Here is a 17,504-nt window from a genome sequence, read left to right as displayed (position 1 = left end):
TTCTACTGCCAAAGGGCACATGTGAATCTAAACCAATCCAATCCAAAGCCTAAAAGACCTCCCACTGAACACTCAAAGCTCAACCATTTGGGGCCAAAAGTTAAGTGCAAAAAGAAAAATATATTTTTTCATAAATGTCAAAATATTGTTCATTAAATACATTGTCAAACATGTTTATGAAGATTTAATATTAAATATTTAATTTAATAAAGTCAGGACAAAGTATGGTATATTTTTCTTTTGGCTCTCCTGTAAAGTTGGTCAAATGTCACTTACGCCCCTCTGGTTCTCACCCCAACTGGAAAAACAAACCCGGGTTTGGGATTTATTTGTGCAGATTTTGAGATATCTGCCTCCACCCCAAAACAAAGGAGGTCAATCAAATCTCATTTGTGGTGCTCATAGCAAAGAACATTCAAAATAAAATTAACAGTATCTTGTCCCTTTTACCCCAGATAACGCACAGAACACCTGTTTTTTTATTGGAGTTACTTTTACCCCAAAATATTCCCCTATTCAAAATGCTTCCCTCCCTATTCAAACTGTGTGTTCTGTGGGAGTAAAGGGGCATCGTTTTAGGAAAAAGGGTTCCTGTAAAATTTTGTAACCATATTATTTTAATGCAGCGAGAACCACAAAGGAAATCCCATTCACCTCCATCATGTTGGGACGGCTGCCTGAATCTTACAGTTGATATCTCAAAACTTGGACGAATAAAACCTGAACTATCTGCATGGGAAGACACTGCTAGTGGTGAGTGTTAAAATATGAACTGATACTTTAATAATCCCTGCATGTTGTGAAAATGCACGTACACTACATGTGTGATCAAATAATCTGTTTGTTTTCTTTGTCATTTGTGCCGAGGCTTACAAATGGAGATGAATATTGTAATAAATCTATACCACTAGTAATCACCGCGACCAGCTGTATGTGAACCTCTCAGGACGGTCTGGGTTTTTTTTTTTCCACACTTGCTCAGTGTGGTTTACATTAGGTGAGGGAGTATCCAATGTTCCCCTCTGCTGGCCCCCGAGTAATAACCATTAATTTCCCATCATAGTTTGTGTTAATTAAAAAAGCTACAGGTTTAATTGCCGTTAAATGTAATGATGTTAGATCTCATGTTCATGTGTTCGGCTCCACCCATCACCAGCTCGTTACTCAGACTTGCTGGATTTAATCAGATAGAGAAGGAAGACTTGTCTCTAATTATCTGCTCCGCTTCATCATTTAATCTCACTAAAACAGCTCCTCGCATGTGCTGCAGCCTCGACTTATAATACGTCTTCGCTGAGATGAGCGTTGATGATGAAACGCTGACATAAAGTGTTTATTGTGTTTGCTCGGAACCACTGTTTATTTCTTGAATGTATTTGATAATCAGAGTGAGTGCTTAGTAGAAAAAGCAGCATTGAATTAGCTTAGCATACACAAAAAATCAGCCACATTTGGGGCGCAGACAGGACAGTATCATGTGGTGAGAGCTCAGTTGGATTTTTAAGAGATGAATTCACACCAACAGAACAGTACCCCCAGTGGTGTCAGCTCACTTCCAAATTTTTTATGTCAGAGCATTTATGTAGTGAGTATGGCATCGCACCAATTGTCACTTGTTTCACAGTAAACAACATCATCATCAGGGTGTAAGAGCTAGCACAAGTCAAGTCGCTGTAACACTTTTGGTAAATGAGCCACACAGTGTTTTGTGGCTTTGATGCTGACCCACACTCATAAAGTATTACAGATATTAAAAAACAATTATCCGCCATTCTCCCGAAATGGCCTCTCCCAGTGCAACGTTCTGCATTGTAATTTAGTCGACAGAGTGCAAATCCAGCTGTTGTGCAACCGTACACTAAACGGGACAGGTCCTGCAGCGAGTGTGGAGGAGGATCACGGGTATTACTGCGCTAATTTATGAGCCTTTTCCAAATGTCATAAATCTGCTCTGTTCAACAACATAGTACCTGCATGGTAACATGTGCACACAAGATCAATCAACGCCTCTTCATCCAAAAATACTTTTGGGTGATGTCACCGCTCATAACAGAAAACTATCAAGAGAATTGTGTCAATAATGTGTTTCTCATTTGCTAAAATAGATAATAGCTAAGTAAATGGACTTGCATTTATACAGTGCTTTTCTAGTCTTCAGACCACTCAAAGCCCTTTACACTACATGTCAGCATTCACCCATTCACACCCATTCTTACACCGAGGTGCCAACTTCTCCCATCAGGATTTAATCTAAATACTCATTCACACACTTTCGGGAGCAATGTTCAAGGACACACGATGTGTGACCAGGGGATCGAACCGCCGACCTTCCAATTGGTGGACGACCTGCTCTACCCTCTGAGCCACAGCCGCACTGTCCTCAACCAAAGAAATTCTTAGTCGACTAATCGATTAGATCATTTAACCCATTTGTGCCCGCAATTGAAATGATTAATTTCCTTTGGTGGAAGTGTTTTCTGGGCTTGCCTAAAGCACAAATGTGAAGATATTTAAAAATCCGTCACACCGTTGAAAAGTGAGTTTTTCTTATCATACTATATCTTGTCTTTGGGATAGATTCCATTATATTTTAGGAAAAAACAGTAGTTCCATGTGCCCAAATACTAGATATAGCATGATAAGAAAATGACTCTATCTCAGAAACTACAAGGAGCACAATCAAGTATTTGGTATCTACGAACTCATAACAAGTTGAATATGAAAGATATGCACATATATGCAGAGTGGAGATGGAAAAACAGATGGAAAACATTTAATAAACACAATGTTAGCATTTTTCAAAAATACGGACTTTGAGTATTATTAAAAGTGTGATTTTTCATGTGATCTAAAAATGTCAAAGTTGTATTGTTAAATACTTGCCCAAAGAATGCCCATACCAAATCTCAAGACTTTGAAGAAAAAATGTTGCATTTTTCCTTGTCACACTAAATATAGTCTTTGGGCAAAAACAGGTTAATCGACAGATCTGTGAAACTGAGTTTCTCCACAAAGAATCACATAAAAGCACCACTTTAAATCTTGTGTTTACCAGAGATGTGCTCAAAAGTTTCTTGGAAATAAGTCATTCAGCATGAAAAAAACATTAAAAACGACTGATCAACTAAAGAAATGTTAGTCTTTGGCGTACCACTGTAATGTCTTGTTTTTAATGCTTATTTATTCATATATAGTTTTCTCAGGTAATGGGCAATATTTGACATGTTTTTCTACTGTGTCTTGGTGTACTACTGTAATGTCTTGTTGGCTATGTACAGTATTGTTTTAAGCTGATGGCAGCTGTGTGCAGCACTATTGCCCAAGCAAAATTTCCCCTTGGGACAACAAACTATATCTTATCTTATCTTATCTTATCTTAGTCGACTAAGACCAAAACAACCGCTTAATTGAGAGGGGGAAGCCCTATTAATATCAGTAACAGTGACATTATAATACTTGCTTCAAAAGTCAAGTTCCTGTATACATGAAAGGATACATAAAAAGAGTCAAACACCACATCCAAAACTAAAGTAAAAAATGCATGTATACGTGCATTTCTTGTAGTCACTGGGGCATACGACTAAACATGACAGTCCTGCAGTATTTGAGAAGCTGTCATAACAAGACGTCTAGATTTCCAGCCACCTCCAGCCCCCTCAAGAATCTCATATCAAGAGCTTCTTTCACTGCATTGTCGGCGGAGGTGCTGGTAGAGCACACTTGCTTTGCAGTATGGAGGGGAAGAAAATCTGATTAAACAATTAGTGTCAATTAGCCCCGACCAAATCATTCTGCAAACAATTGGTCTCTAGTGCCCGGCTTAATTACAGACGACTTTCAGCTCCTTATCATGAGCCATGTCGCCCGTGATTCATGTCCGACTCACGCCTGTCCCTCAAGCACCATCAATTATCCACCAGTAAACAAATCCACCAGGCAAAAAAAAAACACAGCTCCAGGTCCCAGGCCTGATTAGCATACCTCTATGTATGCTCATCAGCTGCTGCATGTGCAACTACAAGTGATCAAAGAGATGAACAGTATGCTGATAAAAGGATAAGAAGTGGTGATGATGATCAGGATAAAAAAAAACAGTCTGGTTTTAGTTCAAATCACAAAATTTTTTTGGAAGAAAGTGCCCTGATTCTGTAAGAGTTCCCCTCCAGGCTGATGCTTGATTGAATACTGGCACATTGAATTAAAATATATCACGCTATATGTTTATATTATGCCCTCATACAACATAAGTGATTCTGCAGAGACATGCTACGTGGTTTTACAGGAGGGATTTTGAAGTTTTGATCATGCTAAAACACAAAGGCGCACAGGCTCAATCACGTCTGAAAATGTGAGGTCAGAGTTCTTGATTTCAACACACACACACACACACACATACGCCGAACATACACAATGCACAGAACGTGTGAAGGGGATGCGACAGCAGGCGCGATGACATGTTAAATTACCCCGGTGATGTATAGCTTAATGAACCCCTTGTGTTGATCACGCTCCACATTAATCAACAGCCATGAACAGATTCCCTTATTTTCTCAATGCTGCCTTGATAAACTGCAATTTCATTTAACCTTGGACAGCAACTTTAATAGCTTCCACAGGACAACTGTCAATACTTCCCTGGGTATACAGTGATTAAATTGCAAGGCGAGAAGTGTGTCCCTGCTTCCTACTCACGCTCATCCTGCGTCTCCCTCTCTTCATCCCCCCCACCACCACACCACCACCACCACCCTTCACTTCAAATCACAATTTGTTTCTTCACACTTCAACTTTCACACTTCACACAGTCCGCACTTTAAAAAACTAAAGTCGAAACAGGCATTTTTGGACTTGTACAATCACCGAAATAATCTGTTGCTGTGTGTTGAGGTTTTGTTTTGACACAGAAATTGACTTACTTTTACATGATATTAATGTGTTTGTTTTCCCCCAGAAGAATAACCTGTTGAATCACGTTGTAAAAGCTGATGTCTTTTGAAGTTGTAACTTCCTGTCTGTGTGCTGTTTTACTCTGTAGATGATGTAAATAGTTACAAAATTAACTGAATCTTCAAGAGCTGGTCTCACTGAATGTCTTTAAAGTGTTTCTTAAAGATTTGGAAGCAAGCACATCTGGCGGCAGATGTTTTGAATGCTGTTGAATGCTTTTTCGATACTTTAGGATTCTGTAATTTGCTCTTTGTCTGTGTTTTTAATTGTTATGTTTGTTTTATATCTGCACCCGTGTAGCTCTGCTGCTGCCTATCTTGGCCAGGACACTCTTGGAAAAGAGATTTTTAATCTCAATGAGTGCTTATTCCTGGTTGAATAAAGGTCGAATAAAAATAATAATGAAAAAACATATAATCTCAGTGGCTACTGCAACTATGTGCCCAAAACTTTCACCTGATGAATGAAATATATTCTAAATCATTATTTTGAAGATGTGATATGAGCGGCCTCCCAAGCTAATATTTCCATCACATTTACTTCTGAATTTTGTTGTTGTCCGTGCAGCTCAATGGACGGATAAAACAAGACGGTGACAGGCAGTGACCTGAGCCCTGTCATAATGATTTTCTGTGATATCCTCCACCCTTGTCAATTTAGCATAAATTATCAACCATGAAAGGCCTGCTGGCTGATTAAAACCAATTGTCTGGGTAGAGAAGGACAAGGCAACCTCTTTATTATATGATAAACTAAGTTAATGGAAGAAGACAATCTCCCCTCTGGGAAATCGGACTGACTCTTAATTAAAGCATTGTGTTTTCTCTGCTGGATGGAAGGGCCTTTTCTGTTATTCCAACATGCACTTGAGTGAAACTTTAAGGATAATGTGATAAATAAACTGCAGCAACATGTCAGGAGTGGAAAGAAAATACATAGTTATCCTTCCTGTGTGAATAAGGATCACATATACTTGTGCAGCTTGCAAATGTAATCAACGCCAATCAGGTGACACTCACTGTCAAAAACAAAATAATGCAACTGTGTGTTTTAACAGATTTGTTTATGAAAAACACACGCCTGACACTCGGTAATTACACTTGATCCGAGAACACATTATCACCTTTTGGAGAACATGTTTCATTATCACGTGTGTCGCACGTGTTAAAGCAGAGAATAGAATCAATGCGTTTGTGTGCAGCTTCGAGGGAACAATACAAGTTTGCCTTACTCTTGTGCTCCTCGGATGACATAACAGAAAAGCAAACATTTTCTCTGTCCTGTGCCTCTCGTCGGTTTCCTCCACCCACACTTGAGAGGTGACAGGCGTACACCCGGACTTCCATTATTATCCAACACAGCAAGAATGCCTCCAGGAGGATAATTACTGAAACTTGAAGAGCCAGGGCTAATCCTAAGTACTTCACTTTGTATGACTGCCTCGCCCGCCTGTCTCTTAGACTGCCGCTCACGCTGACAAAGTGCAATGTTGGGCTCAGTGAAAGTCAATAAGAAGACCTCGTGGCCCACAGATATAGCAGTCAAGCCAAATGGCGGCAAAATACACTGTTATCTCTGTTTATCATAAACAGCCTGTGTTTGAAACACTCCATCACCACCGCCAGGCAAACAAGCGGCCTGGGAAATACAGATCTGAACATCCAACACAGCTATCCAATAAATAGCTGGATTAATTATTCAACTCATTTCATTTTGATAACTAGTAGACAGACTTTTGGTGAGAGAAGAGATAGATTTTGATGGGCTTTATTAGGAGGGCAGCACCGGCAGCCGTATAACCTGAACTATAAAGTCCTGGCCAGAGAATTTCAGGCGTGCTCTGACTGACAGGACAAATCATTAGCACCCTGTCTTGACATATTTGCTGCGACAAGACCCATCATACAGCACCCACTGCAAATCTGAGGATGTCCGTTATTTAACATGCAATTATCTTAATATAGGGAGGCAAATTGTGCCCGTCCAAATTACCATTTACATGGTTTCCATGTAAACCAACAACATGGCAACTGGGGAACAAAGAGTGGCAGGGGGTTGTTAAATATAACAAGCGACTTTAAATTAAAGCTTTCAAGCAGCCTGAGGAGCCTGATGAGTTCATTTTATGATTTTATTTTATGTGAATGTAATAAATACATTCTTTTTTAACCTATGGAGGTGGTGACCGGCTTCTTATTTTTTTTTTTTTTTTAGCTCCTGACTTGAAAAAGCAGAATAAAGTTTTTTGGCGGCTCTCTCTCCATTCATCCCAGGAGGAACCAGATGCTCCCATCCTGCCAGACAAAGCCAGGAACAGCTGCCTGATCGATACCCGACAAAGGCTCAGAGGTTAGAGCAGTCAAAAGATTGTTAACTAGCCATTTTATTTGCCAGACATTTATATCATTGTTTATGGTTCAGTGCACCCCTTCAGTACAGGCCATGCTGCACACCTGTGCTTCTAACACTTTCAGGGCCTCATCACCCTCATTTCATGACCTCAAAGGGAAAACGGCTCACCATCTCCACTTTGAGCTACTGACATATAGATAAAGGATATTATGTTTGTTTACTATTTTTCCTGCTTTTTTTCTTACATCATTAATATTCATGTCACCACATTTTGTGCGTCATTGTCAGCAGCTCATTTGAAAGATAAAAGTGACCCTGAATAATAGCTGACTGGCTTTCTATATATGAAGGTTTTATAAGAAGCATCAATATGCTTTAGGGCTGAGTGCAATGCGCAGGTGTAGAGTATGCATTGGTGGCAGTGGAGGATGGGGATTTGGCCTGTATTTGCACATTCCTGCATATGCATGTGTGTTTATGTTTGTGTGAATATGAGTGTTGGTGGTGTGTGTGTACCGTGCATCCCCAGGCCGGCAACACATGGCTTTGCTGCTGCCACCACTCTGGCTCGTGTTGCGAGTGTCCGTGCAGGCTGGCAGAGAGGGGAGACCCTCTCTGTGGCTCACCCAGGCGGAGAGGGGCTTCCTGCACATCTTTTGTCACACCATTTGGGCCCTTGTGTCTGTGGCTGCCACCGCTCCGGACCCACTTGGCAGCTCACGGTGCAGACGGACATCTGCTCTTTCCAACCTCCTGGTGAACAGAGAAAAACAACAACCAACAGACCCTGCTCTCTTACTTACTCTCTTGCATACTTTATACTGCATATACACAGTTACACAGTGTCTGTTAGAGCAGTAATGTTTTGATGCAGCAACAAGAAGAAAGTCAGATCTATCCATCTGTTCCAATAATTTATTAAAGGATAATCTGTTTCTTAATTAGTATTCAAGATTCAAGATGTTTATTGTCACGCCGGTTGTACAGGTACAAACGTGTGGAATACTTTTTGCTGGGAAGCTCCATTAAAAATAATAAGTTATATTACATTTACATTACAATTACATTACAATTATAAAGAGGAAATACTTTGTACAAAGGCATATTAAGAACATATATATTAAGAACATATACATATATAGTATGACTGAGTTTTAATAATGTACCCTATCTATTTCTATTTTTAAAATAACTGCATAAAAAATGAGTGAGTAATAAGTATGACTATATGCACCCTGAGCAAGCAGTGCTCTTCTAATTGCTGGTGAACGCTACAAGTGATTACCTTCCTTTTTCTCCCAGAAAAACCTTTGAAAAAAAGGAAAGGCCTTCAAGATTACCGAGTTGCTTTGTAAATGTCCACATTAAAGTATATTTCTGCATCTCTAGTTTGACTCCTTTCTCCCTCTTCTCTCTAAGCAGGAGTGATTTCTGCAGCACGCAATATTGAACACACTTTTTGTTCGTGCTCAGCGGCCCAGAATAACTCGGTCATTATGGTGGCGAAAGGGACAGGTTTTGAGTTTGATTTCATGATGGTAATATAGCCCATGTGTTGTAGGAGAAGAAAGCCTTTCAATGGGGACATCTGTTCAATGCGGCTTACAGTTACAGCCAGTGCGATAAGAACAACCTGTGCATCAACAATCTGAACTAGGACGCAACAGGCAACAAAAGGTTGTTTTTTTCCCGGAGAGGTTGTGCGCAAAGAATAAATTATCACATTTCTCGAAGTGCACATGGATTAAATATCTCTTGTATAGCTTCCAGCAGCAAGACGTTTCCTGTCGAGCATGTTATCACACTGACCTCTGACATCAGTCTTGCTGGTATATGATCGCTGGGTAATTTGTCACCAGAGGCCAAACATGTTGTAGCTGCAGCTCCATATACCTACCTCTCCAAATGCGTAAAATCACTATTGCGCATAATATTGAGAATCCACTCTAGGGAGGAAGAGGGAAAACCAGTTTGATCACAGGTGTTTGTGAAATATAAACTCGAATTATATGATATATTTATGTAATCTTTTATATGCCAAATTAGGAGTTTGGGTGCATGTAGAGGAAACAAGTGGTAGGTGGATATTTTTCCAAGTAATTCCTAATTGAATCGACAGAGTAGCATTTTTTTTCTGGCATGGTGCACAGTCACACCGGCAGCAGGAGATGTTGTGTTTTACTCTGCTTAGAGAAAACGTCGAGGGTCAATCAATGCACCGCGGAGCTGCAGGAGGAGCACGGTATGTAGCTTTTATTCTCCTCATTATACTTTGTCACATTTTTATTCGCCCTTTAAACGCGGTTGCATCATGTTCATGTTTGTGTGATTGGTTAGTTTTGTTGGATATAAAATAATGAATGAGCAGAAAAGCAGATCGATGCAAGTTGTTTCTTATCTCCAACGTCAATAAGCTAAGTGAATGTGTCCGTTTATCTCAAATCTGCCCTTGCTTTCTTAGAAATGTACCATTATTTCTCCTTTTCCCTAAAATAATTAAATGCATATTTAAAGAATAGCTTCAAATAAAGATAGATGTATTAAATAAATGTCAGAGAATTGTTAAAATTGTGTCTAAATATTGGTAACTAAAATAACATGTGCTATAAGAATAAGAATAATAAAATAAAAAAAAGATAACATGTGCAATGTTGTTGCATGTGTTTCGGAGGGTTTTTTTTTAAACTGTGCAACATTATGAATAATTTTGGCTGTTTTTTAGTTCCTTCATTTTTTATACCTGAAGGCAAAGCGGTTGTAAATTAATCCGGAAAAAAAGCTGTTGTCCAATCCTAGAAACACAAGAATTAATCAGCTAGTCCATCTATCACGCTGTGTAATAAAGGAAGCGATATGGGTTAGGCAGATGATGTGATGAATAATCCCCTGGTCGTTTTAATTAACTTTTCCCTGTCCTGTAATGACCAAGCTGGTCAACAGACCCGGTCAATAAGCATGTTAATATCAAACAAATAAAACTGCTGGATGATTAAAAACCTCCTGCGTTATTAAATTTGAAATTCAAATGAAATTTATGCTTCCAGTGAAGCACTGCATGCTAATAGCGCCCACAGAGAGTCTCCAGGGTTCAACACACACACAGGGTTTTACCTACAAGTCCTTATTATGTAACAGCAGCTTTTTCTCTCAGTAGCTTTAACTAAATGTCAGCAGGCAAAGTGATGAACCTATTCAATATAACCAGCTTATCATTTTATTTTTCACTCTGACACAAGAGTGCACTTACTTTAATAAATAATCTCAGTTAACCTGCAGCACCAACAGTCTCTATATAAGGCCAATAAACCATCTTGAGATTTTTTTTTTTCAATTTTGTCTATAAAGTCAACTACATCAACATCATCATCATCTTCTTCATCATCTGTTGTTTTTAGACTTAATATAATAAAATGAATAATCCTGCACCGGAATGCACCATCTATACCAGTTTTAATCAAAACTTGTTAAGATAATTGAACGCAATTACAAGTAATGTGAAAGTTTGAGAGCTGGTCCTACCACCAGAACAATGCAGCCTTTATATCTTGTGTAATAGTTTGTGTATATTAACTCTTAAGAAGTTAAGAAAAACGTGCAAAAAATCTTGTGGGGTGATTTATGCCAGAAATATGAGGAAGATTGGGGAGGCTTTAATAAAATAAAAGAGCTTCTTAAAAAAGATAAAGTATGGAGCAGTATGAAGTGCACACTGAAAAAATTGTACTTTGGATCAACCTAAAAACTTAATTTGTTACAGCTAAATTTATTAGTTTTTCTCAAATTGTATTTATGATTTGGTTGAAACCAACCGTAAATTGTGATTTAATATAAATCAATATATTTGTTTGGCCAAAGTCAAAAATGTACATTCACACAAAGTAAAAGGTTTATTCATTATGAAGACCATACACTATTTTTTGTTTTACTTTGTTACAACTTAGTTGACCCACTTAAAAGTTTGACCAATGTTTTATATCTGGGGAAAGAGTTTATAACACTTTTTCGAGCAAAGTAGGCACAACAGTGAAATAGACTAATTTTGAATTTAAATGTGAGTTTCATTTTTATTTATAACATTATGGCATGGCTCTTTAGCTTTTTTTTTGGTGGTGTGGTCATAGTTTATTGATTTGAAGGCTAAAGAACGCTTTTGTCCATCAGTCCATCTTGTTTCTAAATAATAATTAATGTGCTGCTAAAGACATGTAAATCCAGTGGACAGATGGTAATTTTATAATGGGTGAATAACTGTGATGTGTTTTGTTTTTTTTGTCTGATGGGTCTTACTTGTCTGTGTGTTTGTCTTTGGTAACAGTATGTCTATTGTATGTGCACTTTTTCTCAAACTGAGCTGGATGCAAAATGAATTTCAGTGCAAACTGACAATAAAGTTATATCGTATTGTATTTAAACGCAAGCACAGGTCACCATCATCCTCATCATATATCTGGGGAAGGAGTTTATAACAACTTTTCGAGCTAAGTATAGGCCCACAGTATAAGGAACTAATTTGAAACAGAATGTTAAATGTGAGTTTCATTTTATTTATAGCATTATGGTGCATGGCTCTTTAGCTTTTTTTGGTGGTGTGGTCATAGTTTATTTATTGATTTAAACCAAGCACAGGTCATCATCATCCAGCTTTTTCCTTTAAATTTATGGAACTGTGATGTTCTGTAAAAAAAAAAATCTCAATAAGTGGCCTCCTAATTCCTCCTTCCTAATTCACTCTCATTTAACTTTACCTTCCTTCCGCTGTCTTTTATTATGGAGGAGGCGGTGGTGGGTGGAGGAGGGTGGAGAAGAGGCTGTCTTAGTGGAGAGGCTGTCTGTCTGAAGGCGCTCTATTGATGACCTCACTGCTCTATGTGGCGGTGCATGCGGTGGGACGCGGTCTCTGATTGGTCGCCCGTGTCACAGCGGCACTTCAAAGCCAGTAGAGGAGCCTACAATTGTGGAAGAATGGGGCGGAACACATCATTGTATTGCACACCTCTAAAAAAAAAAAAAACAGTGCTCTGATTCATAAATATAAAAAGATCCTCTGAGGAGGGCAGTGTTTTTTGTGTGTGATGGCAACTTCACTTCTAGGGGTGAGTCGAAAAAAGGACTTTTTCTTTTACTGGTTTAATTAGTTCTTGTCATTGTCCAAGGAAGGAGAGGAGAGGGGGATTAAAACTTACAGGCGGCCGCAAAGTAGCAGCAAAGGCTTGGTTATATTTCCAGCAAGCGGTTCGTGTGAGAATAGATAGAAAGTTTGTGCCTCAAAAAACATGTTTTTCCTTTTGGTGTCCGGTTTTGGCATGCATTTGTAAGAGCTGTGTGTGTCGCATTTCTGTTCTCTGCAGGTAGGAAAGTGCATGCATCTATACTGTAATTTATTTGCAAACTTTAAAAAACAGTTTATACTAGAAATCTGCTCAAAACAAGTTTACTAACTCACGCATGTTTTTCCTTTTGGTGTTCCTGTTTTGGCATGCATTTGTAAGAGCTGTGTGTTGCATTTCTGTTCTTCCAGGTAGGAAAGTTGCATGATCTAATACTGTAATTTAAATACTGTGGGGTGATCGTGCTTTTGCTGTCTCTGCTCCTAAATTATGGAACAAGTTACCTCCTGATATACGCACTGTCACTGACATAGTACTTTTTAAATCTAAGACTTTTTTTATTTAGATTGGCTTTTAATACCTAGTAATCCCGGTGACATTTTTTTCCTGTGCACCTTTTTCTATGATTTTATGATAAGTTATGTTTTTATCCTGCTGTTATTTCTTGATGTTAATGTAAAGCACTTATTTGGTTACCTTTTGGTTATTGTAAAAGGGCTATACAAATACAATTTTGATTGATTGATTTAGATTTATTTACAAACTTTTAAAACAGTTTATACTAGTCATCTGCTCAAAACAAGTTTACCATCTCACGCATGTTTTTCCTTTTGGTGTCCTGTTTGGCATGCATTTGTAAGAGCTCTGTGTGTGTGTCTGTCGCATTTCTGTTCGTCCAAGTAGGAAAGTGCATGATCCAATACTGTAATTTATTTACAAACTTTAAAACAGTTTATACTAGACATCTGTTCAAAACAAGTTTACTAACTTACCCTCCTCTTTTTTCCGAGCTGAAATACTGCATTACAAATGTGTGCGTAATGATGAAACCTGTTCAACTTGTTAGACTTGACCAGTCCAATCTCTAACACACAGCTTGTCTTCTTTTCTCTTCAGGAGGAGCCGAGATTAGGATCGACTCCTTTAGCCATGTTGGCTGCGACATGCAACAAGATAGGGAGTCCGAGCCCTTCACCCTCCACAATATCGGATAATTCCTCCTCATCATTTGGAAAAGGCGGCTTCCACCCGTGGAAAAGAGCCGCGTCGAGCAGCTGCAGCCTCGGATCCGGCCTGTCCGGCTTCGGGGTGTCCCGCAATGTCTCCGGCATCTCGGACTCTTTCGTCAACACCTCCGCCTCCAACACCAGCGCCTTTTCTCTCACATCTGGCGCATCCTCCGGCGCGCACTTTGGAAACGACTATTCGGTGTTCCAAGCGTCGGTTTCGGGCTGCGGCTCCTCGCAAGAAAGCAGCAGCAGCCACCAGCCGGTTTTCATCTCCAAAGTGCACACATCGGTGGACAGCTTGCAGGGCATTTATCCCAGGATGAGCGTCGCGCATCCCTACGAGTCCTGGTTCAAGTCGTCTCATCCCGGCATCCCCACCGGAGAGGTCGGAACCGCAGGAGGAGCGACTGCGTGGTGGGATGTTGGAGCCGGATGGATTGATGTGCAGAACCCAAATGGAGCAGCACTACATTCAAGTGGACTCCAGGGCTCTTTGCACTCTCCTCTGGGCGGATATAACTCAGATTACTCCACTTTAAGTCACTCTGCGTTCACTACAAGTCCATCTCCACACCTGTTGACACCTGGCCAGCACCTGATGGACGGTTTCAAACCGGTGTTATCTTCATATCAGGACACAAGTCCCTCTCCCTTAGCTGGAGCAGGTGGGACCATGCTCTCTGGAGGTCCACCAGCTTCTTTATCCGGCTCTCCGAGGTCTTCAGCCAGGAGGTACTCAGGTAGAGCCACCTGCGACTGTCCGAACTGCCAGGAGGCGGAGAGACTTGGACCTGCTGGTGCCAGCCTCCGGAGGAAAGGTCTCCACAGCTGTCACATCCCGGGCTGTGGGAAGGTTTACGGGAAAACGTCGCACCTGAAGGCTCACCTGAGGTGGCACACCGGAGAGAGGCCGTTCGTGTGCAACTGGCTCTTCTGCGGGAAGAGGTTCACGCGCTCCGACGAGCTGCAGCGACATTTACGCACACACACAGGTGAGAAGAGATTCGCCTGTCCAGTGTGCAACAAGAGGTTTATGAGGAGCGATCACCTGAGTAAACATGTAAAAACTCACAGCGCCGGGGGAGGATCATCCGCCGGTTCTGGTTCCGGAGGCAGCGGAGGAAAGAGAGGGAGTGATACCGACAGCGAGCACAGCGCACCGGGGAGCCCTCGGTGCCATTCACCGGACCTGTTACACCCACCGGAGAACAGCCAGGGAGGAGGCATGAACGGCCTCTAAAACTACACCCTCAGTGAGGTAAAAACACTGGAAAACAACAGGTAGTGTTGTGATGGGATTGTCCCGAGAGGACACTGAAGTGGACATACTTTTTGGCGTATGCTTAAAATGTTGTCATTTAATGAGAAAATTTCTTTGACTTTTTCCCCCAAGTGTTTAAGACTACTAATTATATAATTTCATAGCTGTACCATCAGAAAACTTCTAATTTTTTTTGGGCATCTGATCCAGAAATCTTCGTTTCTTGATGTTTTATTTCACCAGGATAGGAGAAGCAAACGATACAAACACTGCTGTGAAAAATGTAGGCCTTCAAAAGTTGTGCTACTACTGTCATACATATTCCCCAAGTGTTTAAGACTACTAATTACATAATTTCATAGCTGTACCATCAGAAAACTTCTCATTAATAGCCTATACATCTGCGGTGTGAAAGTGTAATCAAAGTTATTGTGGGCACAACTGGACAACTTGGATTTTTTTTTTTGGCATCAGATCCAGAAATCTTCATTTCTTGATGTTTTATTTCACCAGGATAGGAGAAGCAAAAAGATACAAACACTGCTATGAAAAAAAGTTTAAAAAAAACAGGTAGTGTTGTGATGGGATTGCCCGAGAGGACACAGAAGTGGACATACTCTTTGGTGTATGTGTAATGCTTCATCATGAATGTTGTCATTTAATGAGAAAAAAAGTTTCTTTGACTTTTTCCCCCAAGTGTTTAAGACTACTAATTACATAATTTCATAGTTCTACCATCAGAAAACTTCTCATTAATAGCCTATATCTGCGGTGTGAAAGTGTAATCAAGTTATTGTGGGCACAACTGGAATAGCTAGGGCACAATTGGAACTTAGATTTTTTTTTTTTTTGCATCTGAGTGTTTAGAATACTTACTACATAACCAAGAAATGGTGAAATGACGGTGCAGATGAAGAAATTCTTCCTTTGGTTGGGTCACTGAAGCACTGTGGCATTTGGGATTGAGTTATAGAGACAGTTAAGGCCTGCAGCACAGTTACACTAAAACCCCTTGAATTATGTTTTAATATTCTCAAAACAACAAGTATCTACAGCCTGACATTGTTAGGTGCCATGTGAACCTATAGGCTTTATTTTGTTGCTGTTGTAACAAGATATAGAGGACACAGAAGTGGACATACTTTTTGGTGTATGCGTAAAATGCTTCATAATGAGTGTTGTCATTTAATGAGAAAATCTGACTTTTTTCCCCAAATGTTGAAGACTAATTACATAATTTCATAGCTGTACCATCAGAAAACTGTAACCAAGTTATTGTGGGCACAACTGGAACTTTGATTTTTTTTTTTTTCTTGGCATCTGATATTTCACCAGGATAGGAGAAGCAAACGATACAAACACTTAAGTGAAAAATGTAGGCCTGCAAAAGTTGTGCTACTACTGTCATACATATTCCCCAAGTGTTTAAGACTACTAATTACATAATTTCCTATAGCTGTACCATCAGAAAACTTCTCATTAATAGCCTATACATCTGCGGTGTGAAAGTGTAATCAAGTTATTGTGGGCACAACTGGAATAGCTAGGGCACAACTGGACAACTTTGATTTTTTTTTTGTTGCCATCTGATCCAGAAATTTTCCTTTCTTGATGTTTTTTATTTCCCAGGATAGGAGAAGCAAAAGATACTGCTGTGAAAAATGTAGGCCTGCAAAAGTTGTGCTACTACTGTCATACATATTGTTCAAAAACCAAACTCTGGCACTTTATTATCGAGCAGGAGAAATTTTTTTTTTTTTTTTTTTTGTCCCTGTGGACGGACTGCTCGGTTATAGGAACAAATCCCTGTAGAGTGTGGTAAGATGCGTTTTATCTGTCTGATCCTATCAAGCGTTTGATAATGGAGGAGCAGTTGTAGGTTTATATCACATATTGCTATTCAACAGCCTACTAAGCCGAGGTTACTTACACTTCGCTGCAAAAAATGTGTTGTACATAACGAGAAATGTAGTTTAGAATAATTACAGCCCGATGTAAAGGTGAGTAATGTATTTGTCCAGGAGACGATTTTGTATAGGTATTTCTAGTTGTATATGGACTCTAGTAAATATTTGAAAATATACGGAAATGTACTTTTTTTTCTTTGACATGATATGAAATGTATTGTGGGGAGTTATATTTAACCACGAGTTTTTCTTGTATTTAGGGGTCTATCATTAGGCGCACTTTGAATTTATTTGTAAGGTTTTGAAATCATTTACTGTTTTACCCACTCCATTTAATTTAAGTAAGCATGTTGTAAAGTGATTTTAATTTTACAATGATATTTTTTTTTTCCTCTCCCTCCGAGAATGGCTTTTTATGTAAGCCACTCAATAAAGTCAGTATGAATTCAGAAGCAGTTGATCGACTCAGTTTGTTTGATTGTTGAGTCGATACAAATCTAGAACGTTCCAGAACGTTCGAAATTATTTAGAGTGCCTAGAATTTATTATTTGTTATTATTTTATATTATAACATGATTATATATTAGTTGTTGTTTTTTATCATTAATGAAATAACACCGGTGTTGCGTTTCATGACCTCCGTACAGTTGCTGGTTTTTACACGTTTTTTCCGGGCAGGGTGGGAAAAAGGCCCTGCAGC

The 17,504-nt window shown here is 39.5% G+C and overlaps 1 protein-coding gene and 1 long non-coding RNA gene across 5 annotated transcripts in view; one reads left to right on the top strand and one right to left on the bottom strand.

Annotated features, from left to right (window-relative positions):
- Positions 1–7,372: 7,372 nt before the first annotated feature.
- LOC141778262 (uncharacterized) overlaps positions 7,373–17,504 on the bottom strand; it is a 33,474-nt gene continuing 23,342 nt past the window's right edge. Inside the window, exon 5 of the long non-coding RNA XR_012596025.1 lies at positions 7,373–8,052. This is a non-coding gene — a long non-coding RNA (uncharacterized LOC141778262). The remainder of the gene's footprint in view (positions 8,053–17,504) is intronic.
- Positions 8,300–17,253, top strand: sp8b (sp8 transcription factor b). 4 transcript variants are annotated; one of them, XR_012596222.1, is made up of 3 exons: positions 11,881–12,392; positions 13,524–15,322; positions 15,688–17,253. XR_012596222.1 is itself a non-coding variant. In XM_074653909.1 (2 exons), the coding sequence occupies exon 2, from the start codon at positions 13,557–13,559 to the stop codon at positions 14,874–14,876; it is 1,320 nt and encodes a 439-aa protein (XP_074510010.1). In that variant the 5' UTR covers positions 8,300–9,541; positions 13,524–13,556; the 3' UTR covers positions 14,877–17,253. The 4 variants fall into 4 exon arrangements, 3 of the variants coding, with proteins under 3 accessions (XP_074510010.1, XP_074510008.1, XP_074510009.1); XM_074653909.1 differs by lacking the exon at positions 11,881–12,392 and adding an exon at positions 8,300–9,541 and having other exon boundaries at positions 13,524–17,253; XM_074653907.1 differs by having other exon boundaries at positions 13,524–17,253.

Source organism: Sebastes fasciatus, chromosome 12 (assembly GCF_043250625.1).
Source record: "Sebastes fasciatus isolate fSebFas1 chromosome 12, fSebFas1.pri, whole genome shotgun sequence".
In the NCBI taxonomy this organism is placed as follows: Eukaryota; Metazoa; Chordata; class Actinopteri; order Perciformes; family Sebastidae; genus Sebastes; species Sebastes fasciatus.
This window is presented reverse-complemented; position numbering and strand designations above follow the sequence as displayed.

Excerpts from the sequence above, each read along its gene's own strand:
- sp8b (XM_074653907.1), top strand. The coding sequence starts at position 12,372 with ATGGCAACTTCACTTCTAGGG. Across the intron at positions 12,393-13,523 it reads TGGCAACTTCACTTCTAGGG|GAGGAGCCGAGATTAGGATC; the intron begins GTGAGTCGAAAA and ends TTTTCTCTTCAG.